Source organism: Dipteris shenzhenensis, chromosome 10, assembly GCF_047967505.1.
Source record: "Dipteris shenzhenensis isolate YYH24624 ecotype China chromosome 10, Dip_SZ_1.0, whole genome shotgun sequence".
In the NCBI taxonomy this organism is placed as follows: domain Eukaryota; kingdom Viridiplantae; phylum Streptophyta; class Polypodiopsida; order Gleicheniales; family Dipteridaceae; genus Dipteris; species Dipteris shenzhenensis.
Genome location: NC_141605.1, coordinates 8973838 through 9001826, shown reverse-complemented (window position 1 = coordinate 9001826; position 27989 = coordinate 8973838). Strand labels below are relative to the sequence as shown.

Sequence of the window (27989 nt, the reverse complement as noted above, 5' to 3'; positions counted from 1 at the left end):
CGTTGCGCCAATTTCCCTTTCTAGCTTCCTCCTTTGAATTCCTTTAATGCCTTGCTCCATCCTTATTTTTGGCAGGCTCCTCGGTTTCAGAAACCATCGGTGGCTCTTGAAATACTATATGTCATCACATTAATCAATGCATGGGAAGAGAATTTGTAGCTTTCAATGAAGGGCCCGCTCAAATTACAGTTTGCATCGGCCCTTTGGTAGACACAAAGTACAACTATGAGGGCTATTGCACCTTGCTAAATGAGGCACTCCAATGCTAGACACTGTTTCTAGGAAGGTGGATCCATAAGCTCCATATTTGTATCGCTGCTTTGAAAAAAGTACTTGTTTTCATGGTCTTGTGGTAGATCCATAAGGTCCATATCTGTATTGCTTCTTGGAAAAAAATATTTCTTGTTTTTACCTATGGTTTTTTTTGCATGTGGGGTGAGAATTGGGCAAGAGAAGTGTTGTTCAGAGCTTTTAGCCACACCTATGCTTATTTATTGTAGTTTGGACAGAGTGATATTTCAATGAATACCGAATAGGTGGCAGTGAGCATTCAAAGGTGGGCGGGTTCTATCAAGCATTCCAAACATAAGGTACAATGTCAGGAAAAGAGAAACCGAAAGGCAGTGTGCAGCAAAATGGCATTTGAGGTATGCATGATACCTTATATATTAGGTCATGAATTTGGAGATTAAGGGATATCTAGGGATATATGGCGTCTACCTATGCTCTTTATAACATTATAGATTCGTACTAAATCTGGCGTGGAAAGCATTGGATTTGATTTCTTTGCGACTCAATCTTCCTTGCCTTCATCTCAGCATGAAGGGTTACAACTTGTTATTGAAGGGTTCAGGGAGCGCTGGTTTAGAGAAGCTGGGTACCACATGCATGAATGTTGATGGAGGACTTAAACTGAGCACACTGTAGTTTACTTAATTTAATCTTGCAAGATAGCAATGAGTAATAAGAATTGGAGAGGTCAGATTCCCAATGTTGAATTATATCACTTAGGTACTTTCAAGTACAAAAACCTTTTGCTTTCACAGATCCTGAACGTTACATGATAGGGCATCTGCGTGAGGCTGTCCACCAAGTTGTACATTTGTTAATGTTAGCTATGCTCGTACAGCTTTTTCTTGATGGTAGAACTTAATTTTGCTCAGTTTCAGTTTTGAGGGGACAGATTGATTGTTGCAAAGTGTGTTCCTGAGCACCTTTTGCATAATGAGCATGAAAAGCAATAACTTGTCATGGTTTAGGGGAACGATGCCAATATGCTGGTGGAAAATGGTGATTTTTGCTCTTGTTTGCAGAAGCCGTTGTCTAAAATTATGCAGTACACACGTAACTGTCCCAGGGAAAAGATAATCATCTTAGCCCTGACTTGAGGTCGAGCAATTTTTCCTAGTTTTTCATCGTTATCCTTGGGCCTGATACACCAGAATAGAGACCACTATATGAAAATTTGACATTCAAAAGATATATGAGAAAGGAAAAGGGAGGCAAATGAACAATGATAGGTTTCTTGTCATTCTTCTTTTCCCTTGGCAAATCAATACAACCAGCCCGGGCAATTCTTATTTGGACTTGGCTCTCTAAGAACATTGGGTTCAGCCTGCTTCAAACAACCTCCTTTGACCTGTTTTTTTAGAACTTTGACCGCCTTCAGTGGTCATGAGGTTGTTCCATAACAAGGTGACTCAAAGCTTGATCCTTCAACCACCTTTTCCATCTCAACTTTCCTCGACCAATGGCGATGGGGTACATTAATGAGTGGCCTCAACCAATTCAACCTGGTCCTTTAAGGTCTACTTTGAGCTGCAATGACCAGCACCTTCCATGTACACACTGACCTGATCAAGCTGCAATAGGGCCTGTAAGCCTCTGTTTGACCTTTGAACATGGCATGCCTAATCCCTTTTGAGAAAGATCACATCAAGCCATATTGACATTATCTGCAAGCACAATTATCTGGTGAACTCTACATCTGAATCGTTGAAGGGCCAATCATCTTCAGCTTCAAGAGTAAGCTGGTCAGTGGATCTAACTGAGCTCCACAATGGCCCATTTTCCAATAAGCATGCAGGTGGGCCAAAACGAACATCGGAACCATTACTCCCTGGATTACTGTCTTCATTCTCTACCACCACTTCAGGACTGAACTCTGAAGGGCGTGTGAGGGATGACCCTTCAAATTCTTCCACTGGAGAATTTAACTCCTCAATGATAACACTGGGAGTAGAAATGTCGTGAAATTTCATATCACCATTTCCATAATTGGAAATGTGTCCAAAACCTTGCCTAAACCTGTACCTTGATCCAACCATTGACCGAATGTGGTTGCTGCCCTTCTGTTTGTAGACTTGTATTGTACCTCTGAGTGAGGAAGCTGAGTCTTTAGAGGCAAGAGTGTAGTGATGCCAGGCAGTAAGGTAATCAGCTAGCTTATGCCTTTTATACGAGGCCTCTGCCGCCCATGAGTGCTCTCTTCTTTTTCCCCTGCAAACAATCTCAGTTGATGCATTAGTATGCTTATCAGGTTCCATATTGTTAATGTCACTGTAGCATCCGAATCCCGCTCTGCATGTAATTAAACAGAGCTCCAAGTCACCTTAAAAACAAAATCTATATGAATTTATTTCTTAATTGACAAATTTAAATTATGTATTATTCTGTGTGTAGATTATAAAATGTTGATAGAAAGGCAAGGAAAAATCAATGCTAGCTACTTTCAGTATGTAGTGTGAAGCATTCACTTGCACAAACTAGAGACTATAAGATGCTCCATTAGTTTTGGGCAGCAGTAAAAGCCCACCTTTCTGATGTGTAATCCTTCCAAGCACGAATCATCTCTTGAACAGATTCACAAAATTGGCGAGACTGGATAAGTGCCAAACAATCTTCCAAAGCCTTTACTCTTTCCTTGCAAAAACCCACATAGGATGTCCATTGGACCCATCCAATATGCATGCATTTCCATGCAGCAAAGCTTGCAGCCTCAGCTTCACGGTTTCTGCGTTCTTCACTATGCTTATGACAGGCTTTACGCCAAGCATTCAAAGTAGAACGGAGGGTAGATTGGAGGCATTGATACCTGAGCCTCTTGGCCTGATGTGACTGCCCAGCCAAAGACAACCATCCTGACCACACACAGCCTTTAATGTGGTGCTTTCTGTTGTTGATGAAGGAAGAAACATTCAATGCCTGCTGGAATTGGGCCCTCCATGCTCGAAAAACAGCAGACAGCAATTCTAGCTTCTGTTTTCGCTCACTGGGGATGAACAAAAATTAATTGGAAAGGGTGAATTAGAGTGTAAAACATTAAAAAGTGGAGGCATTTTAACTAGATAGGCATCCATCTGCAGATTAATACTATGTGATTTGTTTTTCTTTGCCTATAAGCTTCCTTTTAGGCTTGAAGAAAAATACAATCCTCATAAAGGAAAGATAAAGCCTATATACTACTGCCAGAAATTCAAAAGAATAGGACACATCACAATGTGATTGTTTGAAAACCATCTGAACATTTATAATTTACATCCACATATAATCTCTCTCTCTCTCTCTCTCTCTCTCTCTCTCTCTCTGTGTGTGTCTCTCTCGGCCGGTCATCGCCTGCCGCCTCGTTTGCTCCTTTTTTCGTTTCTTTTCAACTGCCAGCAGCAGCCCACCAGCAGCCAACAGCCGCTAGTAGCCGCCGGTAGCCAGCAGCCTCCAGCCCTGACTGTCCAACCCCTCTAGTTTCGTCAACAACAAAGTCCCCCCCCTACTTTCGTCAACAGCAAACTAACCCTAACCCCGAGTTGGGCTAAACCCCCGACCCAACCCAGGGGTAGGTTCAGCTAGGGAGTTATACATACAACCAATTATGGACTGGCCTACCCTCTCCTCCCAGTCCCCCTTAACTCCTTCAACCTCCATCACGACTTGGTACTCTACAGTTGCGGCCATGACACCCTCTCCCTATGCACACAATTACCAACAAGAAGGCTCAAAACGACCCATCCTTGGGCAACAGGATCAGATCTTTTATCAGCAGCAAGTAGAGAGAGCTCCAACTGGAACTAGCTGAGGTAAAGGTTCGACTTCAGGTTCTAGAAGGCCTAGTAAGCAGGCAATAATTATTGAAGCTGTAAAATCTTGTAAGGCTTCCCCCCCTACCCCGCAGCTAGTTTCTACTGTCAAAGATCTAGTTCACATTGAAGTACAAACCACTAAGAAGGAAGTGATTGTGGAAGTGGATACCAAAGCAAGTAAGACTGAATTCAAGCAGAGATTAAAGAACATGAAGCTAGATGTGATAATGCGCTGAAGATTTGAGTAAGGGGACTCCTAGAAGATTGGTACAAGGAGGAGGACACATATTTCTCTCTCTTTCATGTGTGCACGCGTGCATGTGTGTGCACATGTGCGCATATGTGGTTGCAAATATGTAAGATCTTTCCAAAACAACTCTCTTGGGTCCCATTGCAGCCTCTGCAAGAGTCCCCTCTCCCAAATCCAAAAGCCTCAAAGCCGCCTCCTTCGTTGTGCATGGACTTAAATTAATGTAACATCTCCTTTGATATTGAGCTACTATCCTGACTCACTAAGGCATACATCCTCCAAAGTCCTCCATCCTAACCTCGTCTCTGCATCTTGCCAACGTCCCGCACCGTAAATGTGAATGAGGACTGACCTAACGTACCCGCTACCAAAAGCAAGGTCTCATGTCTTGTAAAAATACCCAAGCCATGAATGAGATTGTGCAACATGTGGCTCCTCCAGTCGTGAAAAACTGCTCGACTACTCTCTCAATCTCCTCTATCATCCTTTCGGTTCTTAAACTCTCTATCTCTAGTTTCCGTGAAAGAAAACCACTCTCCCACTATGCAGGTCACTGTTTGAGTAAAACCTCCCCAAAAGAGGTTGGGTCTCTGCCCAATGGTGTGTCCGATCTAAGGTCTTGAAAAGGAGGGGCTGTCGCCTCCTCTCTTCAAACGATGTGGGAAGCCTTGGATAAAGTGTCTCTCACACTGCATCCCAAGCCTTGAGAATAGGTGATTTGCAAATCTCACCTCTGAGCTCCTACCCAAGTGAGTAGCCCTCATCCTATAAAAAATCCCCCTAGTATGAGGTTTCGAAGGGCCTCCCAACTCTAGTAGGATCTCATGAAGTCTGTGAATGATTAGCTCCGTCGCAATCTCTGCTGAAGGATTCCCAAGAAGTCACGTGTCTCGGGGTAGTGCCAAAAATTATGAGACATAGACTCCCTCGGAGCCAAACATCGACGACAAATAGCCGGAGCAATACGTATGCGTGATAAAAGCTGTCCAGATAAAAGAACCCCAAATAGAAGATGCCATAAAAAGACCTGTTGTCGAAGAGAGACCTTAGAGTGCCAAATGTGTTTCAATCTTTTTCTCCACCATTTGACTGGATGATGAAAACCCCAAATCTGATTAGCCCTATCTAATGCCCAAGGTGGAAATAGCAGAACTTTATATAAAGATGACACTGTAATATGAGACAGCTTCAAAGGACGAATTCATTGTGTTGGAAGAAGAGTCCAATCCTGAAGCTTGTCTTGAAGTTCTAAAGGTGGTACTGGCTGAAAAGGCTGAAGCATCCCAGGAATGGCTTGCTAGGACGATAATGCATTCCCAAACCATATTTTACAGCAGCCAAAGGAAAATATAGAAGAGTGCCATCATCATGAATGACATTTGACACAGAGGAGATCCCTTTTGAATTAAGAAAATACAAGTGTCTGGGCTCCTGCAAAGCCAACGGTGGAGAAAAAACCCATGACCATTGGATGCTCTCAGCGCTCAAAGAGTTGCTTTGCAAAGTGTGTGAGATTTATGTCAGGCTAAAGACTATCTCCAATGCAATGACAATAAAAAATCTCTAAATGGGAGACACGGGCACGACAGAGGGCTTTTTTGGATTTAGGATATTCATCCAAAGCCTTTTTAAAAGGCTTACACTATAAGAGGCACTTTCAAAGTATTTGCAGGGCTCTTTTCTCAGATGGTGTTTGGACTTCTTCTCGAGCACAACTTGCTGCAGCTTGTGTTCATCATTTTTTTGCTCAATTTGGGAAAGCGGATTCTCCATCACAGGAGGCTATTTCAGCAAGGAAGAAATTATTACAGCATGTCACTTGCATTGTCTCACCAACATAGGCTTTGGATTTTGAAACTCCTTTCACTCAAAGAGAGTTAAGTGATGCTGTTAAATCATGTGGTAGATGGAAATCTCCAGGCTGGGATGGTCTCACTATTGATCTCGTCTCCTTTGCTGCAAATGATAAATAGTGCTTGGCAAAATCAATACATTTCGGATTCTTGGAAGAAAGGGCTTGTAAAGCTTCTTTTTAAAAAAAAAGTGAAATCTTTGATTGATTATATTACAAGAATAGTCACCTCAGAAAAGAGCTAGAAAATACATCAACTGAAGATCTCAGTATAAGCCAAATATGCATCCTGATCTATCTGGCGAGTCTGCAAGCAATCAAAGAAAGATTGCTACAGAGAACACTTAAAGAAAGCAAACAAAGAAAAATTGGGATCACTAAAGACTAAATCACACACACACGCACGCACACACATACTTCTTTTTTTTGGTGAAATTTCTTTTGCATTATATTACAAAGTCACTATCCCAAAAAGGGAAGTGCCCAAATACATCAAGAGAAAACCTCAATATAAGACACACACACTTATTTTTTTGGGTGAAAAGAGTTATTTGTTATATCACAGAGTCACAATCCCAAAGCAAGATGTGCTCAAGTACATCAAGAGAAGATTTCAAGATATGACAAATATACATCATGATGAAAAGTCCCTGTTTGCAAGCAATCAAAAAAAGATTGCTACAAAGAGCGCCTGAAGAAGGAGTATAGGGGGAAAAAGGGATCACCAAAGACTCTATGATTTCTATCTTTCCAAAGAGTCCATAGTGCCTAATACCGAACCCATACAAAAAACAAATCAAAACCTTGTCGGTGTGGGTGAATCCCAAATAACTAGAAAGATTTTCCAAAAGCTGCACTGGGAAATCTGGTTTGTAAATGCTGGCGGAGCAATCCTAAAAAGTCAGGAGTGTGAGAGCAATGCCAAAGAAGATGAGGCACTGACTCTTGTGGAGCCAAGCATCTGTGACAATCAGGTTCAGAAACATGTCGGTGTGACAAAAACTGTCCAGACGGAAGAACTCCTAGCAATATTCTCCAGAGGAAAACCTGTTGTCAAAGAGGAATTTTAGATTTCCAAATCCCTTGCAATCTCCCTCGCCACCATTTTGCAGGACGATTCATATGCCAAAGGTTGTTTGCCCGTTGTGAAACCCAAGGCAAGGGCTGAAGAACCTTATTCAAAGAAGAAACTGTTATGTGAGACAGCTTCAAGGGACGACATGCCGACCTTGGCAAATGAAGTGTCCAGTCTTGAAGCCGATCCCCCCCCCCCCCTCCCCCCCCACACACACACCTCAACCAGCAATCTAGGACCCCGATTGATTAGGTCTCTCTTCTTACTTTGGATTTAGGCACTCCTGCTGGGAAGTTGGCAGGTAGAGGGTTTGGTGGTATTCCTGGATTAGTGAAGTCGGATATGAGGACTTTACTTGATGCACCTTTCACCCATGTGGAATTCGAGACTACTCTTTTTGTTCTTCACAAGGGCTAATGTCTTGGTCTAGATGGGCTAGCCCCCTCTTTTATCAATAATTTTTAGGACATGACGGTAACCATACAGAGGGTCTCATTCATCTTGTCCCAAAGGGGGATGTGGGAATTTGAAGGCCCATCACCTCTTGGGCATGATGTATGATATCTTGGCAAAGGCAATCAACTTGGGGCTACAACCTCTTTTGCCAGATCTTATTCACAATATATGGAATAGCTTTCTGCACGGTTAAATAATATTTTTCTTTTTGGGAAGCAATAGAGTGGGCTACACTTCATAGTCAGAGTTTGGCCATTCTACTCTTGGATTTTGAGAAAGCCTATGACAGAGTGGATTGGTATTTCTTTCAGAGTAATCGAACTACGTTTTGGTTTCTCAGATGATGCTTGGATCAAAACAAATCAGCCCATAGCCAGGTGCTTATCAGAGGGGTGAGGAGAGAGATTTCAGATTTCCAGATCAGTCCGACCTCTAGTCCCTTTTCTATATTTATTCCTTGCATGATGCCTCAAGCTTCTTCTTGAGATCTCAGACAAATATTTTTGGCCAATGACTTCCCCTCAAGCAACATGAGGAGCTTCTAGATAGTGAGCTTGCAGATGACACTGCTGTTTTATAGAGTCTACTCTACAAACTCTTACCTCCTTTAGGGAAGCATTGAATTTATTCTGCATTGTAGTACATGCACTTATTAATTGGAATTAATAATCGCTTTTGGGTCAGCGATGATGGCACCCTAGATTGAGGGATGGATTTTGTTTTACATGGAATAAAAGGGCCATCTCTGTAATGGGTTGTCAAGTTGGTGTGGGCAGCTCCCCCTTGTAGCAGTTTGGTCCGGTGTTGGAGAGTATTAGGAGGAAACTCCTCTTATGTAGTTCTACTAGACTTGACCTTGCTCCTAGAGTGGTAGTGGTCAAGGTGCTGCTGTTCACATCTTGTTTTGTTTGCTCATGTTGATGCCATTCTAGGGACTAGATTACTCAACTCAAAAGGCCAATCAGGAATTTTTTATGGAGTGGGCTTGATGGTTTAGTAGCTACCAGAGCCACTGTGGCTTGGGAGACCTTGATTCTCCCATCGCATGAAGGGGGTCTCAATATCTTTGATTCAAATTTGCAATGTAGGGCTTTGCTTTGCAAGTTACTATTAAGTACTAGAGACCTTATGCTAGGACAAGACCGGAAGGATTTTTCTATCTTGTACATTCGGTCCTATAAACCTTCCTCAAGTGGTGATAGGATGGACAGCAATAGGTGATTTTTACTATCCCTCCCTCCTTAGATGAAGAGATTGCTAGACAGCGTATCACATGGAATGACTCAATCCTTAATGATCTTGGCAAGCCTTGAGACTCTTGTTATATGAAGTGGTCCAAGTGGGAGTGAAAAAAGTAGAAGGAGAGTTGAGCAAATTAATGCAACCTGATGCTTGGATTGGGTCCATGCTGAAGACATGTAGCTTAGGTGGATGGTGACCTTTTCAAGAACAATGTAAACTACTCGGTGCTTTCTATCAATTCAAACAACGGATTTTGCAGAGGCAATTGAATGAGATGATTGCGAGTTGCCAAACACATATACTTGAACTTAAGAGTTTGCAATTAAGCTGGAATTAAGACTTATACAGCTTAAACACAAAGTGACATCATTGGAGAATGCAATATGATTGAGGGGCCAAGACGGGCCCCCCCCCTTATCCAGGCTCACTTTATTCTTGAAAATGGAGATACAAGACCAAGGTGCAATGCACCTTCCAAACTGATGAACTCAGTGAAAACCTAGGACCTAGATACAAGACTCAAAAGCATATGTACAAGGTAGACAACAAAAAGGAGGACTCCAAGCTCAGGTTTCAGCTCTTGGCTTGCCCAATCCACAAGGAAGAAGCCTGCAACAATCACCACTTACATCCAACATTAGAGACAAACACTAGTTTCTAGAAAGATAGTAGAAACAACATCAAATAGTGCTGTAAATGAGATAAACTTGACAATACAGGCTCCCTTCGTGACTTGACCCTTTTGTAGATGAAGTCCTTGATGCCTCTGAAGCTACCTTGGGTGAGGGGAGTGTGGAAATGGGGCTGGAATGAGAACAGCTTAGAAAAACAGCCTGTAGGCTAGAGAGAGAAAGCTTTTATGGAGTGATAGCTGTAGAGAGAGAGTGCCAATGCTGATCCCAAGGGAGGAGATGTAAGAGAGGAGCTGCTGCTGTTCCAGAGGTGCACAGAAAGGCAGATTTTTGCAAGGGAAATGGGCTGGAACAGTAGAGAGAGAAATTCTGCAGAAGAGAGAGAAAGACTGCAGCAGGAGAGAGAAAGGGGCTGTGGCTCCTCCAGCCTAGGTGAAGGAGAGGATGCTGCTGCTGTTCCAGAAGAGCTGAGAGGGGGCAGATTTCTGGAGAGGAGAGGCTGGAACTGTAGAGAGAGAATGTGCTGTTGTAGAGAGAGAAAGTGCTGCTGAGGTGAGAGAATGGCCTGGGGAGAAGCTGGCTGCACCCAAGGAGCTGGAGAGGTTCTGCTGCATCATCCAAAAGGAGGGAGAAGAAAAGTGACGAAATTTTCATGTGAGGAATGAAGGGGAGAGGCCTTCTTTTATAGGCTCAGCCCCCCCCCTAGACCTAGAGTGGAAGGTGGACACTTGTCCCAGATTTTTGGTGGGCTGCAGTCCCAAAGAGGACAGCCCACCACTTGCCCTAAATCTACCAGATTTGGGGCCAAACACTTGGCCTGCATGCCCTGCCACTTGCCATGCATGCTGCCACATGTGTGGGACAGGTGGACTGACCTGCCAGCTCAGATTCCATGTGGCAATCTGCCACGTGTCAGCTGCCACGTCACTCCCTAAAACCCTAAAATTTCAAAGTTGTCAGAATTTAATTCTGATCGCACCCACAGGTTCCTAACAGCTTAGACTATCTATTGACGTACTCTAAGGTAATAACTGAGCCATACTGAGCTCATTTGTTTGTCGTCTTATCTTGTATCTCCATTACTCTTGGCATGCTGCCAGGCCCACACCCAAAGCTCAGGGAACATTCTCTTGAATGGTTCCTAGGTCGGTATGCAATCTGTGCATTTGATTGGTCCCATGTTTGGGTACTCAGGTGGGGTGTGGTTTCTAGATGTCCCTCTCAAAGAGAGGCCATCACTCTTGTGGGTCACTAATGCCCATAACCCCAAGCAAGGGGGTCCACCCTCAAATGCTAGACCTAGTCCCCATTGTCCGTAACTGAACAGAAGGAAAACATTTCATTTCTTAATAAGCATACTATTGAAAAACAAAAAGAAATAGTACCAAGCAAGTGGATACATGTTGAAGCAGGATGACATTCCCTCCGTCTTTCATTCGGTTGTCCGCAACTGAAATGCTTCCTCATAAGCATCCAGGATTTCAGGACACTCCTGAAATGTAGCTCTGTCCACCCATTGGGCATCGGTGGATGGGAGCCCTCTGAACTTCAAAAGGTACATTTTGCAAGTCGTGCCTCGACGTCCCGTAGTGAAGTTATGCAAAATAATTTGCTCTGGGATCAACAAGATCTCAGTGTCCTCTACTTCAGGTGCATCGTCCAGTGTGGGCTCTTGAGGTGGTTCCCCAATGAAGGGTTTCACCAAGCTTACGTGGAAGACATTGTGGATCTTCCAATGCTCTGGAGTCTCAATCGGACCGAGACATCATTTATTACCTGCAACACTTGAAAAGGACCATAATATCGAAAGGATAGCTTGAAGTAGATGCGCTTTTTGCCCACTTTGGTTTTTAACCGGGCTTTCTCAAATTTCAATAAGACCCATTGGCCTTCTTTCACTGCAAACGCCCTCCGTCTTTTATTTGCAGCTGCTCTTTGTTTCTCCTGTGCCTTTTGAATGGCTGCTCGAACCGTGGCATAAGCAGAGTCATAATCCTCCACGAATTGATCAGCGGCAAAGATTTTCTCTTTTGTTTGCATGAGTGGAGTTGGTAAAGATCTACCATATACAATTTCGAAAGGAGCTTTTCCAGTGGAGGAATGAATTGTGTTGTTATAAGCAAACTCCACAAGAGGAAGGAATTTCTCCCAAAAGGTTTGCTGGTCATGCACATAAAATTTCAGCAAATCCAAGAGTGTACTATTCGTAACTTCAGTTTGGCCATCCGTTTGAGGATGAAAAGCTGAGGAGAAACTTAGAAGAGTTCCAAGGTTCTCAAACAAAGCCTGCCAAAAGTTACTAGTGAACTTTGAGTCTCTATCTGATACTATAGACTTGGGCATGCCGTGGTGTCTAAAGATGTGTCTAATAAATAAATGGGCAGCTTCAGGTGCCTTGAGATTCTTTCTGCAAGGAATGAAGTGGGCTTGCTTGCTGAATCGATCTACTATCACCCAAATCATGTCATGATTTTGATTGGTCCTGGGAATTCCTGTAATGAAGTCCATGGTGATATGTTCCCATGGTCTCTCAGGAATGGGTAGGGGCTGAAGTAAACCCTTGGGTTTTCCTCTCTCATATTTAGCTTTTTGACATGCGAGACAAGCTAAAATGTAGGCAGCAGTGTCCTTTTTCATGCTAGGCCAGTAGAAAAATTTATCCATGGCTGAAAAGGTGGCCACAATACCTATGACCAGCATAGGGTGGGTTATGGCTTTCCTCCATCACTTTAGATCTAAGCTGCTTTGTGATACATAGTTTGTTCTCCATGAATAAATAGCCATCCCTGATGTGATAGGCATGATGGGTGCCTCCATCTTTCAAATGTGCCCATGGCTGAGCAAAATCAGCATCTCCCTCATAGAATTCTTTGAGGGCTGTTAGCTCATCATGATAGGGAACTGAAATATGGTGAAGCCGTGGTCTACGAGAAAGGGCATCAGCCACTACATTCTCTTTTCCAGGAGTATATTGTATCTGAAAATGAAATGATTGCAGAAAGGTAGACCATTTCATATGTCTCTCTCTGATCAAAGGTTGAGTTAGAAAATATTTAAGACTTTCATGATCAGTTTTTACAAGAAAATCTATCCCTAAAAGATAATGTTTCCAAAGTTTGAGAGCATGAATTACAGCTAAGAGTTCTTTTTCATAGATATCATAATGAAGTTCAGCATCTCTTAGCCGTCGGCTTTCAAAGGCCACAGCATGACCATCCTGGGTAAGAGAAGCCCCAAGGCAATCGCCACTGGCATCAGCTGCTACTAGGAATGGTTTCCTTAAGTCAGGAATGATAAGTACAGGAGCTGTAGTCAGGGCATGCTTTAGAGCATTAAAAGAGTCCTTTTCTTTTTGGGTCCATCTGAACTTTAGATTTTTCTTAGTGAGATCATGTAGAGGGGCTGCAAGTTCAGCAAAATGCCAAATAAACCTTCGGTAATATGAGCATAGGCCTAGAAAAGACCTTACCTCATGGGCATTCTTCAAGTCAGGCCACTCTACAATTGTCTGTAACTTGGCTGGGTCCATACAGACACCTTCTCGTGAGATAATGTGACCAAGATAGTGAATCTCAGGCAGAAAGAACTCACTTTTCTTCTCATTGATGTAAAGAGCATTTTTAGCTAAGATTTGAAATACAATCTTTAGATGTTCCTTATGCTCTTCCTCATTCTTGCTGAAAATGAGGATGTCATCAAAGAAGACGGCAGTGAACTGTCTATAGTTCCTGAACAACCGTTCCATCAGTCGATTGAACGTGGCTGGGGCATTAGTAAGGCCAAATGGCATTACCATATATTCATACAGCCCAAATGTGGTTCGGAAGGCTGTTTTATGAATGTCCTCAGGTACAACTCGTACCTGATGGTAGCCACTCTTAAGATCTATGCGGCTGAAAATTTCAAATCCTCCTAAACGATCAAAGATATCGTCTATACGAGGAATTGGGAAACGATTCTTAACCGTCTGTTTGTTTAAGGCTCTATAGTCTATGCACATCCTGAAGGTTTTATCCTTCTTTTGGACTAGTAAGACAGGAGAGCAAAAAGAAGAACTACTGGGTTGGATCAATCCCTTGTCCAAGAGTTCTTGGACTTGCTTGAAGATTTCATCTTGTTGAGATTGACTAACTCTATATGGGGGTCTATTTGGAGGTGAAGACCCTGGAACTATGTCAATTTTGTGATCCTCTGGTCTCTCAGGAGGGAGGTGACTAGGAAGTTCCTGAGAGAAGCAACTAGAGAATTCCTGAAGGAAATCTAATCTTTCTTTTGTGAGAGGATCTGACTTTTCTTCACTTGGTTGCTTATCGCGTACAAACACTAGAAAAGAACATACTCCTTTCTTAAGCAAATTGGGAGATCGTGCATGACTTACCATAGGAATGGTGTTTCCTGAAACTCCCGCTGTAATGCTCACATCTCTACCCTTATGTTGGAGAGTTAGAATATTCTTCACATAATCGATTCGGGGGTTGACTTGCTTATGCCAGGGCATGCCGAGAATTACATCTGATCCTTGAAGTGGTGCCACCATGAAGGGTAGATGATCCAAGTACCCCTGGATGTGTACCCGAAGCTTGCCGATGATGGGGTACACCTTCTCTTCTTGGTTCTTGAAGGCTGCAGTTGCCTCCAAGGCTTCTCCTTTATCCTCTGGGGCTATCCCCAAGTTCTGTGCCATCTCATGAGAAATAAAGTTGTGAGTAGCTCCACTATCAAACAAAAACAAAGCGGATTGATCCTTTACCTGACCCCATGTTTTCAACAAACTATGGGTGTCGTTTACAGCTCCCTTTTTTGGAGGTGCTTCCACCTTGTTGACTACCAAAACTGGCTTTTTGAGGGCTGCTTCTTTGTTGCTGTTGTTTTTGGCAGCTTGAGGGCATTCGTAGAAGTTGTGGCCTCGATCGCCACACTTGAAACACCGCCCTTCGGAGTAATACTTTTGCTTCTGTTGTGGAGACAATGAGCTGAAAGTGCGGGCTGCTTTCTTCGAAGGAGGCTGGCTGGCTGACTTTTGCTCTTTTGGTGCGTCCTTTGCTGTCTCCTTACCCTTTTGTTCCTTGGAAGAGGTTCCCTGGGACTTCCGCTTGTTGTTGCTGCCATTCCGCTTGTTGGAGAAAGATTGTTTCTTCTCCACCTTCAAGGCGATGTTGATGGTGTCTTCGAGAGAAGTAGGAGTGGCAATGTCCACCTCATGCTGAACGATATACCGTAGGCCAGCAAAGAACTTCCTTTGTTGCTCTTTTTTATCCTTCCTACTGAATGCTTGAACTTTTAACAAAGTATCCCAAAAACGATCAACATACTCACTGACTTTCTCTTCTTGGCGTTGGCGGAGGATGTCCCACTGCACCATTGTATCTCTCTTAAACTCCTTAGGCAGGAAGTGCCTCATCAAGTTCTTCTTGAAGTGCTTCCAGGTGTGGGCTTGCTGTCCAGTGTTGACCATAGCTGCCCACCAGAGTGAAGCACGGTCTTGCATGTGCAGGACGGCAAACCGGATCTTCGCCTTGTCTTCGTACTCGTCCCCCTCAAAGAAATACTCGAGGTCTCGGATCCAGGCCAGCAAGACCTCGGGCTTGTCCTCTCCCTTGTACTTGGTAAACTTGAAGAGCTTATCTCCAAGAGGTACCTTATGCTTTGCATACCTTCCTCTCCGTGGACGTCTCGAAGGAGATGGACTCCGATGACGCCGTCTACCTCGAGGAGGGGAAGAAGAGGATGATCTTCCCTCCTTGTTGGAGTTGGTGTTGTCCGCACGGCCTCTTCCTTGGGATTGGGGCCCTATGTCATGAGTTCCTGCTTGGCTGCTTTCCAGCACTTGAACCTGTTGAGCAATGTTTGCCAAGAGAGCACTCAACTCATGCAGGTTAGGAGGAGGGTCAGGTCCATTGGCTGCCATGATGACAAGATGACTCAACGAAGGAGAGACTCAACAAGAGAAAGCACAGAGTACAGGACCACTGCCTAAGCTCTGATACCAATGTAAACTACTCGGTGCTTTCTATCAATTCAAAAGGAGGGAGAAGAAAAGTGACGAAATTTTCATGTGAGGAATGAAGGGGAGAGGCCTTCTTTTATAGGCTCAGCCCCCCCCCTAGACCTAGAGTGGAAGGTGGACACTTGTCCCAGATTTTTGGTGGGCTGCAGTCCCAAAGAGGACAGCCCACTACTTGCCCTAAATCTACCAGATTTGGGGCCAAACACTTGGCCTGCATGCCCTGCCACTTGCCATGCATGCTGCCACATGTGTGGGACAGGTGGACTGACCTGCCAGCTCAGATTCCATGTGGCAATCTGCTGCCACGTGTCAGCTGCCACGTCACTCCCAAAAACCCTAAAATTTCAAAGTTGTCAGAATTTAATTCTGATCGCACCCACAGGTTCCTAACAGCTTAGACTATCTATTGACGTACTCTAAGGTCATAACTGAGCCATACTGAGCTCATTTGTTTGTCGTCTTATCTTGTATCTCCATTACTCTTGGCATGTTGCCAGGCCCACACCCAAAGCTCAGGGAACATTCTCTTGAATGGTTCCTAGGTCGGTATGCAATCTGTGCATTTGATTGGTCCCATGTTTGGGTACTCAGGTGGGGTGTGGTTTCTAGATGTCCCTCTCAAAGAGAGGCCATCACTCTTGTGGGTCACTAATGCCCATAACCCCAAGCAAGGGGGTCCACCCTCAAATGCTAGACCTAGTCCCCATTGTCCGTAACTGAACAGAAGGAAAACATTTCATTTCTTAATAAGCATACTATTGAAAAACAAAAAGAAATAGTACCAAGCAAGTGGATACATGTTGAAGCAGGATGACATTCCCTCCGTCTTTCATTCGGTTGTCCGCAACTGAAATGCTTCCTCATAAGCATCCAGGATTTCAGGACACTCCCGAAATGTAGCTCTGTCCACCCATTGGGCATCGGTGGATGGGAGCCCTCTGAACTTCAAAAGGTACATTTTGCGAGTCGTGCCTCGACGTCCCGTAGTGAAGTTATGCAAAATAATTTGCTCTGGGATCAACAAGATCTCAGTGTCCTCTACTTCAGGTGCATCGTCCAGTGTGGGCTCTTGAGGTGGTTCCCCAATGAAGGGTTTCAACAAGAATCCCGATTCCCACTGCAGTTCATAGGCCTTTAGCAAAGGTATATGTTGGGAATGCTTGTTGTTATCCTCCTTCATGGGGAGACTTATTTTGGTTAAGGTTTTGAAGTGGTGTAAAGTACATGTTGTAATTGGTGGCTATTCTGGTTGGCCAATGGATGTGGGCAACTATTCGTGATTGGGCAGCAGACAAAACGAAATATGATTGGCTACTGATGGCGGCAGTCCAGTGTATGGACCTCACGTGGCGATCCACTACGAGGAACTAAAGGCAGCAGGAATTTTCTACAAAAGCTCACAATGGTGTTTCTCTCCTCCTCTTTGTCGAGGCTATTAGCCTGTGTAGAGTCGCGGCGTGTGGCTGCATGTAGGGGTCTTCTAGGGTCCATTAGCTGAGTCATTTAAAACAGTTTTGTAAGGGCGACAATCCAAAGTAGTGGTGAGATCGTGTGTCGGATTGAACTGTCCCAAGTCTTTGATAATAAAGGAGTATTTGGTTGTGTCATTTTCTCTGTGCATTTCGGATCTTTCAACTTTGTAATTCACTGCAATCAATATTTAATGAGAGCTGCTATGGTTTGAGATTCAAAGTTAATCTGATTTCCAACAATTGGTATCGAAGCCATACTAGTCTTGTGCGCCTGTGAGATTAGAATTCGATAGATTGTGAGGGACGAGTTGCTCATGAGTGGGACGAAGAAATATAGTTTGGCAAGTGTCTACATTGACGGGAGATACATTACATGGAAGTCTAAGAGGTTGAGAAGCAACATTCACAGATGACATAAGAGGTCTTTTGACATGCTGTTTGAAGCATGCTGTTAACTCCTAGCCGAATCAGAAAGTGCTTAGTAGTTTACATTCATGGATACCTTGAAGAAAGCAAAATTTGAAGCCTCTATTGTTGAATGGGCAGAATTTCGCAACCTGGCAACTATCTACTAGGTTGTGGCTTATGCAAAGTTACTACCTTCATCATGGCAACTATCTACTAGGTTGCTAGCCTTTGTCATGGCTGAGTTTGCCCTTCACCTCTAGAGTGCCGATAGAAACTCAGTACGAAGACTTTGTATAAATAGATGCTCAAGTATGTGTGGTATGTGTGAGAGCATACTTTTATACTATGGTCTACACCCACTGTTGGGTGCTGATGACGTCAGCGGGGATGTCATAGTAGCTAGTCCTTGCTATGCGTGATGGAGTTTATGGTTTTCAATCTTATGAGTGACTATCGTGAGATTGAAATTGGTATTGCGATAATTCTTTCTATCTTAAATGGTGCGTTGCCCTATTAGCTAGATTTAGATTTAGATGCTCGTTTGGGAGAGACTAAAATGAAATCGTTTAGACTTCACAAGCAATTGTAGCTTGAATGAAGAGATTTGGACTACTTTTTGATTAGCCTTCTCCTTTAGTACTAGCCTTCGTCATGGTTGAGTTTGCCCTTCACCTCCGGAGTGCCGACAGAAACTCAGTACAAAGACTTTGTATAAATGGATGCTCAAGTATGTGTGGGTTTGTGGATTTGTATGTGTGAGAGCATACTTTTATACTATGGTCTACACCCACTGTTGGGCGTTGATGACGTCAGTGGGGATGTCATAGTAGCTAGTCCTTGCTATGCGTGATGGAGTTTATGGTTTTCACTCTTATGAGTGACTACCATGAGATTGAAACTGCACTATGTTGTGTTTTTAGAGGATGAGTTTGGGAATGTTCTTGGATTCATCTAGGTATATGTGGCTTATGCAAAGAATCTATGGGATGTTGTCTCAAGAACAGAGAAAGAGCCAACAACAAATGAAGCTGATGAGCGTGTTTGGAGAAAGAATAATGATAAGGCAATTGGCATCCTAGGCAAGGGGCAGGAGTGAGAGAATGAGGTAGAGAGAGAGAGAGAGAGAGAGAGAGAGAGAGAGAGAGAGAGAGTAGCAGGAAGGAGGTGGAAGAGTAGATAGGATTAGATGTCACATAAAAAAAGTACATAGTAGGGTGGATGGGGACTTCTATAGTCCCTCCACATTTTCCATCTAAAGGGCCTCTAAGTTGGCCCTTTTTTCCCTTCATTACAGCCTTCCCTTTCCATAGAAATTTGCCCTCAAATTTATTTATTTATGGTCAAAAAGATTACTTCATTAAGTATGAATGAAAGCCACAAGAGCATGCTCAAATGCGGGAGTACATCATGTCATGCATGAGAGAAAAAACAGCTCAAAAGGAGCTAACAAAAATCCAAGGTGGAGGCTGTAAATGCCACCTCAACCCTAAAGAAGACTCAAAGAAGAACATAGATCCTCTCCAAACTCTGAAAAAAATCTCTTTCCTGGCTGTAGCTGCTCTGGAGGATCCCTGCATGCTCGCCCAGATGGCCATCAGAGTGTGTATAGTATCAGTGCATATACTGGCCATAGACTGGGAAGGTGAACCTGTGAACCCTCCATTGCCTCCGTACATGTGGCCCTCCAAAAGCTGCAATGCTAGCCAGAATCTCCCAAGATGTGTCTACCGAGGCATGAGCAGCTCTGAAAGGAGTGAAGGGGACATCTTGGAGAGAGCATGACTCCATAGAGTGTCGTCGTATGATGAGTCATGTCCCTTGAAAAAGACCTGAGGGCCAATAAGAGATAACCATGCCAGTGATCCCTAAGTCATGAAGAAGGGTGCTCTATGAAATATGCAAAGAATCCTGGCAACACCTTCCAAATCGTCCTCGCTTGTCTGCACTCCTAAAGGCAATGCTGGACTGACTCAACTGCCCTCAAAATTTCACAACATGGCTGTCCAAAAAGTGCAACAAACAACAACTACTAATCAATCTGGTATGAGATAGGAGCTTTTTTGAGGACAGCAGTTCCTCTACAGGTGATCGCTTTTCGAGGTCTCGGGGAAGATGCTCTGGTCTTTGACGTTGGGGATGGAGGTGTACTCTCTAGATCCACGGATGATATTCTTCTAGAGGTTGCCTTTCAGCCTGTCAAGATTGCTGGTTTTGTGGACCATGGAGCAGGCTTGCAGTGGTACTTAGACCCCGACCCTCTGCTCTTGGCCCTGGGATCCTGGAGGTTGTGGTTATATGGAGGTGCACCTATCAGGGGCTTGCAGTGGGACCCAGGAGAGTGGGAGTGGATAGATCATGGGCATCGAGAGAGGGGGATTTCCTTCTTTCGTTTCACGGTTGGTAATGCCAGGAGATTTCAGCTGAGCAGTAGAGATTGGATTCCCTCCAGAGTCCCCCATTGGGATAGCTTCTTCATCACCGCAGATTTGCGTAGAAATTTTTGGAGGAGGCTCTGGAAATCCCTCAGAAATAGAAAGATCACTCTTTTCTTTTGGCTTTCTATTCATGGAGGGATTGCAGTGAACCTGTGGAAATCATGATTTGGGGCTGATCCCACTTGCCCTCATTGTCATTTTGCAAAGGAGTCAGTGCGACATTGCCATTGAGACTGCAATCAAGCGAGAATTGTTTGGAAAGGAGTTGCTCGGACACACAACATTTTTCATACTTCCCTTTTCTTCATGACTTGGGGCTCAGTCGCATGGTTATCCCTTATTGGGCCCCTGGTGTTTTATGAGGGTGAGCCTTTTTCTTGGGCACTCTCGATCCGCTGACAGGTGATAGAGCCCTGCTCTCTTCAGGATGTACCACATATTCCTTTCAGAGCTTCACATGTTTCAGTGGACACCTCTTGGAAGATTTTGGCTAGCATTTCCTCTTGGCACATTTGGAGAGCCAGATGCACAGAGGCCTTGGATGACACCCAGATACACCCATCACAGGTATTCATGGGTATTTGGAGTGACACGGTTCACACTTTGATAGCCATATGGGCTAGCATGCAGGGCCCTTCACAGGCAGCCTCTTCTAGGAGGACAGTATTTCTTCAAGTTTGGAGGGGTTCTCCCTTTTTCTCGGAGGTTGCTACCGGATTGAGATGGCACTATCAGCCCCAATCCTTTCTTTTTGGCTCTTGAGCTTTTCATGCATTGGATGGTGTATCCCGTATTCCCGTATGGAGCTTGCTCTAATGGTTTTCTTTAATACTTAATAGAAGTCTCTTTTTTGCAAAAAAAAGATAGGGTGGTCTTGGACAATGCTTTTGGGCTGCCATAAATTTTCATCCTTAGGGAGTCCTCGCCACTTGATAAGATACTCTATGTATGCCTTGTTTCAGAGTACATGGTCTCTGAAACCCACGATGCACTCCAGAACATAGAGGATGTGGCCCTCTTCATCCATAGGTGGCAACTCACGAAGAACATGGACATGCTGTCCAACATGTGGTTTCAGCAAAGACACATGGAAAACATCATGGATCTTGGAGGTACTAGGTAGCTCCAACTGATATGCTACCTCTCCAACCTTGCGGATGACCATGTAAGGACCATAATACCTATGAGCAAGCTTTGTGTTGGTATTACCTTTCAGCGAGGCATAACGATTCTTATGGAGAAGCAAATGCACATAATGTCCCGCTTTGAAAGACAAATATCTCTTGTGTTCATCCGCATATTTCTTCTGCTTGGCTTGGGCATCTTGCATATTCTTTTTTGCCAACTATTGAAGTTGGGCATCCATCCTCTCCAAGTCATTCCGTGCTTGCTGATTTTTCACAGCCACGTTAGCAATTGAAGAAGGCATCCCGACCTGGCATCCGTACAATGCCTCAAACGGGCTTATGCCAATGGAGAGATGCTTGGTATTATTGTAGCAAAATTCAGCAAGTGCCAACCATTTATCCCAAGACTTTTGAGTATCATGACAAAAGTGCCTCAAATATTCCTCCACCCATTTGTTCACCGTTTCCGACTGTCCATTAGTCTCAGGATGGTAAGCAGTGCTAGGTGTGAGTAAAGTACCCACTGCTGTAAATATCTCCTACCAAAAATGACCCATAAATTTTTGCATCTCTGTCACTGACAATTTCCTGAGAGAAACCATGATGCCTAAAGACATGCTCAATGAATTGCCAAGCAACCTCTGATGCTGAATACCAGGTCTTAGTGGGTATGAAATGGGCCTATTTTGTCATTCCATCCACAACAAAGATTCTGTCCCATCCCCTTCCTGTAGAAGGCAATCCTCTGATGAAATCCATTGCTATGTGCGTCCATTTACCCTCTGGAATGGGCAATGGCTGTAAGAAACCTGCGGGTAATTTGTTGTCCACTTTATTCTATTGGCAAGGCAAGCATTCAGCCACGTATTTAACCACATCTCTCCCCATGGCTTCCCAGGTAAAGCTCTGCTTGATTCTTTCATATGTTTTAGTGATACTCGCATGTCCAGCCATGGGAGAGGAGTGCATTTCTTGTAAAACCAACTGGCGGTATTTTGAGTCTGGTACTAAATAAATCCTATCTTGGCACCATAACAGCCCATTATGCAATTTTTTTTTTTTGGCAAAAAGAGACTTCTATTAAGTATTAAAGAAAAACCGTTAGAGCAAGCTCCATACGGGATACATCATGCAATGCACGAAAAGCTCAAGAGCCAAAAAGAAAGGATTGAGGCTGATAGTGCCATCTCAATCCGGTAGAAACCTCCGAGAAAAAGGGAGAACCTCTCCAAACTCGAAGAAATATAGTCCTTCTAGAAGAGGCTACCCGTGAAGGGCCCTGCATGCTAGCCCATATGGCTATCAAAGTGTGAATCTTGTCAGACCAAATACCCGTGAACACCTGTAATGGGTGTATCTGGGTGCCATCCAAGGCCTCAGTACATCTGGCTCTCCAAATGTGCCAAGAGGAAATGCTAGCCAAAATCTCCCAAGAGGTGTCCACTGAAACATGAGAAGCTCTGAAGGGAGTAAGTGGTACATCCTGTAGAGAGCAGGGCTCTATCACATGCCGGCCGACCGAGAGTGCCCAAGAAGAAGGCTCACCCTCATAAAACACCTGGGGCCCGGTAAGAGATAACCATGCGACCGAGCCCCAAGTCATGAAGAAAGGGGAAGTGTGAAAGATGCTGAGTATCCGAGCAACCCCTTTCCAAACAGTCCTTGCCTGACTGCAATCCCAAAGGCAATGCCGCACTGACTCCTCTGCAGAATGGCATCAAGGACAAGTGGGATCAGCCCCAAATCGTGATCTGCACAGGTTCACTGCAATCCCTCCATGAATAGAAAGCCAAAAGAAAAGAGTGATCTTTCTATTTCTGAGGGATTTCTAGAGCCTCCTCCAGAAATTTCTATGCAAGTCTGTGGTGATGAAGAAGCTTTCCCAATGGGGGGCTTTGGAGGGAATCCAACCCCTACTGTTTAGCTGAAACCTCCAAGCATTACCAACCGTGAAACGAAAGAAGGGAATCCCCCTCTCTCAGTGCCCATGATCTATCCATTCCCACTCTCCTGGGTCCCACTACAAGCACCTGATAGGTGCACCTCCATATAACCACAACCTCCAGGATCCCAAGGCCAAGAGCAGAGGGTCGGGGTCTAAGTACCACTGCAAGCCCGCTCCAAGGTCCACAAAACCAACAATCCTGACAGGCTGAAAGGCAACCTCAAGAAGAATGCCATCCTTGGATGTAGAAAGTAAACTTCCATCCCCAACATCAACGCCGACCACTAGCAACTGAGTGATAGAAGTCGCTGATACTGTCAAGTGCTGTGGCCACATGTGAAGGACCGGCCACCCCTCCCTGTATATGAGAAACCCAGATCTCCAACACTATCTCTGTGAGAGTCTCATCCGTGTATAAGGCATCTGGGATCCTGATATTGTGAGACCGTTCCCTCAGATGAGGCTCTGAGATGGACAAAATTACCGGAAAATGGTTTGAAGTGGAACACCGGGTGCAATGCAAACTGTCCCCCCTCTATCAAGAGCCCAGTCACCCACATAGAATCTGTCAATCCGAGCATGGATAGGCATCTGCACCCTATGGTTCGACCATGAAAACAAAAGTGACTGAGATTGAACAAGAAATGCATCATCTGACTAAACATCTCTGCCACTGAACCTGAACAAGAAGGCATCCCAGGCTGCTCTCTCAAGGGAGTGGATACCACCTTCTTAGCCCCCTTTCTTATCAGAGGGTGCCTCAACCATGTTGAATTCACCTCCAATAATCCATGAATCCGCAATGTCAGCCCACGAGAGCAACTCTTTCCAAAACAAAACACGGTCCCCTCTGTTGTTCGGAGCATAAAGGTTGAGGAAACCAACCTTACGTCCGTCAATCAAAAGTAAAACCCACTGGGCCCTGGAGGGGGTTATGGTACCGTGTCCAATGACCAGAGGGAGAAAATAGTTTGAAACTGAAATGCATGTACCTCCTCTGGTTCCCAAGGCTGGAAGCCAAAAAGTCTGGCCTGAGAGCAGCTTACCTGACTTGGAGCAATCTCTCATATCCAGTTTGTGTTCCTGAAGAAAAAGAATGTCTAGGGAACCACCTGAAACACCTGGATGGAGCTGATTCCTGATCAGCTGTCTGCGACGGCGATGAGGGATGCCGCCCAATCCCTGTATATTCCAACTGGCTATCCTCATCGGCGGGAGGAAGTGGGTTGGAATACCTTACCCGACCTGGTAGCGGAAACAAAAGCCTCTACCGGAGCAGACCTCCTGCCATACACACGAGGTCTGAGGGGAGGAAAGTCCACACGTGAGAAAGAAAGAAAGAAAGAAAGTGTATTATTGTCCACTAAAGGCCAAAATGGGCCCATGGGACATCAAGAACTCTCAACAGGGAAGGCGATAATTGGCTCTCCAAAAGTAGAGGGTACAAAATCATCATCTGGGAGGCTAGAGAGGTTCTCCAAAGCGGAAAAAGAGTTCCGCTGAGCCAGTCCTGGGGAGGGGGTACGAAGGATTCCTACCGAAGCAGGAAGAGAATGTAAAACCCCCTTCCCTCTCTCCAAAGAGGGAGGCACCTGTACTGGATCCTGATCTAAAAGTGGTGCAGACGAGGTGCCAACAACTTGCGCTGCTGAGGAAGGTACAGCCTGATCCAAGGGTGGAGTTGAACAAGGCTCCTGAACAGTAGTCTCCTCCTGAGGCTCCAAGGGGGTAGCCTCCAAAGAGATGGAGGAGTGAACTAGAGTAGAGGGCCTAGCCGCGACCGGAGCCCACCGTGGGCCAGAGGTGGCGCGGGGTGCCGAAGTGACTCGAGTAGCCCTAGGAGAGGGGGGAGCCCGTGTCTGAGGCTATGTCTGTGGAGCGGTATGTCCTGCTCCAGCTCTCTGTCGTAAGCTAGTACGAGCTGGTTGCTTTGTGGGCCTCTTTTTCTTCTTTGGGCAATCTCTAGCGAAGTGTACCGAGGATCTGCAAATCCTGCACTGGTCCTGCCGACCTGCAACCTCAAATCTCTGACAGAAGAAAGACCCATCCGGGTAGCTGTAGCATGATGTGGTCATCTAAAATATTGGGGTCCTGGACAATGACCCTAACCCTGGGAACCCCGTCCATCCTGAGCGCCTCAGCAGCCAAACCTCAGAGGGGCGATCTCTGCCACCACACCAAACCTCTCGCCAATAACTGAAAGAAGCCGGTGATAAACTGAGGGAAGACCAAGGAACCTGATGAAAACAGAAACTCCCTGCTTGTCCTATTCAACTGGGTCAAATCCCAGTTGGAAAGGAAAGAAAAAGATCCTCCTGTAGCCTAGAAGTAGAAACCCGGCCTGTAGCAGGTCTCTCGTGATGTCCGGGGAATCTAGGCACACCTGAAAGAAACCCCGTCCCAACAAACAAACATCCTTGAGGTGGGGGGCGAGGTCCTGAGGAAGTGCCGACAGCATCCAATCTCTAGCTTGTGACCTGGAGGGGTGTGAGCCATGAATGCGTGCGAAGAGAGTCGTGGAACACTCATGTTCGAAATCCTTTTGCAACTGCTGTAGCTCGTCTTTTGAAAAAGTGATAGTTCTCGCGGCCGGTGTGAGCGGAGACGGATTGCTCGAATGGGAATTCATTCGTCAATCGAGGTGTGTTGGCTGATTCAAACACAAAAAATAAAAACTTCGTCCGCTTTCTTGAATCCCAGGAGACCCCTATAGGAGAATAGGGGTAATCCAGAAGAAGGAGAGGGTGAAGAAGAAGGGAGGAGGGAAGAGGAGGGGAGGATAGGGGGAGAGGAGGAGTGGAGGAGAGGGGGAGAAGAGGAGTAGAGGAGAGGGGAGGGAGAGGGGAGGAGAAGCAGCAGCAGGCTGCAGCGGGGGGAAAGCAGCAGCAGGAGCGGGGGGGGAGCAGCAGGCTGCAGCGGGGGGGGAGCAGCAGCAGGTGCGGGGGGGGGGCAGCAGGCTGCAGCGCAGGGCAGCAGCAGGCCCGGGGGGGGGAGGAGGCTGCAGTGCAGGGGGGGGAGGCTGCAGCACGGGGGAAGGGGCAGCGTGGGGGAGGGGGCAGGTAGGAGGGGGCAGCGAGGAGGGAAGGGAGGGGGCAGCGAGGAGGGAGCAGGAGGAGCAGCAGGGAGCGGGGAGAGAGACAGCAGGGAGCGGGGAGAGGAGCAGCAGCAGGAGGGAAGGGAGGGGGCAGCGAGGAGGGGAGCAGGAGGAGCAGCAGGGAGCGGGGGAGCAGCAGTGAGCGGGGAGAGCAGCAGGGAGCGAGGAGAGCAGTGAGGAGGGGAGCAGCAGCAGTTCCAATACACATGATTAATTTTGAACCCAGGCCATTATGCAATTTGAAATCCAGATGAACCTAACTAGAAGGCTTTTGCAAATCTGAAAATATGGAAGCTGCCTTAGAATTCTGCATATACTCTTCCTGAATGCCATGAATCCACTCCTGATATATGGTAGAGATAGCAGACAAATTGCAAGCCCAGACAAGGCATCTGCAACCACATTTTTCTTCCCTTTTCTATACTCAATGTCAAAATCATAGGATTGGACTGCAGCCAACCACCGCTTCTGCTTATATGACATTTGGATGCCACGTCTACTCATAGTATGCCCTAGGTACTCAACCTCCTTTGCCATAAAAGTGCATTTGCTAGCTTTTGCATAAAACTGATGCATCCTCAAAATTTCCAGCACTTGCTTCACATGCTTAATGTGCTCTTGTCTATCCTTGTTGTAAATGAGGATATCATCAAAGAAAACAAGCATGCATCTGAAAAGAAGTGGTTGTGCTATATCTTGCTCATCAGTGCCTGGAAGGTGGCCGGTGCATTAGCCAATCCAAAAGGCATCACCTTGAATTCATACAAGCCCCGTTCTGTGCGGAAGGCCGTCTTGTGCTCATCTCCTTTCACCCTGATTTTATGGTAACCAGACCTCAAATCTATCTTCATTAAAAACGGAGCACCCTTGAGTTCATCCAATAGGTCATCTATCATGGGGATTGGAAACTTGTTATTGATAGTGGCCTTATTTAGATCCCTGTAATCAATGCACATGCAGTACGATCCATCCTTCTTCTTCACCAGAAGAACTGGGGAGGCAACAGGAGAAGTGCTATGAGAGATGAAGTTCTTCTCAAGCAATTCCCGCACCTGTACTACCACTTCCTCTCGCTCAATCTTTGAGAGATGGTATGGGGCTTTGTTTATGGGCTTACTGCCAAGCTCTGAAACTCCAATAGCAACTACTGCATATCACAATCCTCAACACGGGGAATGCTACCCCCCTGAGATACTGACACATCTAATGCGTAGAGGGCATGCTCCTTCCTAAGCTCTCTGACCAACTGCCTTGCTGCAATGACCTGCAATTTAGGAGTTGCAATACCATGCAATGTTATAGATCTTCCCTTGTGAACAAAGCTGAGTGACAAGGCATTTAAGTCCATGCTGATTTTGCCCAAGGATTTCAGCTAATCACAGCCCAGGACAGCATCTATTGGGCCCATATTCAGTGCCAAGAGATCCCTAGCAAATTCATAATCCTCAGAGAGCTTGATCCTTGCATCTTGGCAACAAAATTTACTGACCAAATGCTGTCCATTTACCACCTCTACTCTCAGCCCATGATCAATCTCAATAGCAATCAGTCCCACCTTTTGTAAGGTCTTAGAATTGATTAAACTATGAGTGCTAGTGCTGTGCACAAGCATGTGAACAGTCGTGCCGCTAATTTATCCTTTCAGTATAATAGTTTCAGCACTTTTGGCACCCATGAAGGCATGAAAAGAGAGAGCTTAAATTGTTTGCTGCGCATCCCAATAGATCTCCTCCTCATCCACAGGAGTATTTTCATTTGCATCCTCTCACGCAAGAAAAGGCGTAGCAATTTGATGCTGCACATGAAAGACTTTAGGCCAACGGTCTCGCATGTTACATGTGGGCTGAGTGTCATCGGATTGTATACCCTGCATATTATGTTCATTAGCACCATCGGGATCAAAGGGAAAATAAGCCCC

At 45.3% G+C, this 27989-nt stretch overlaps 1 protein-coding gene across 1 annotated transcript in view; it reads right to left on the bottom strand.

The window, feature by feature from the left end:
* Positions 1 to 1967: 1967 nt before the first annotated feature.
* The window catches only part of LOC147897368 (uncharacterized), a 167154-nt gene continuing 141132 nt past the window's right edge, over positions 1968 to 27989 (bottom strand). The window contains exons 32-33 of the mRNA XM_087380859.1: positions 2816 to 3271; positions 1968 to 2499 (exon numbers count right to left, since the gene is read on the bottom strand). Coding sequence (XP_087236985.1) covers positions 1968 to 2499; positions 2816 to 3271 — 988 coding nt within the window. The remainder of the gene's footprint in view (positions 2500 to 2815; positions 3272 to 27989) is intronic.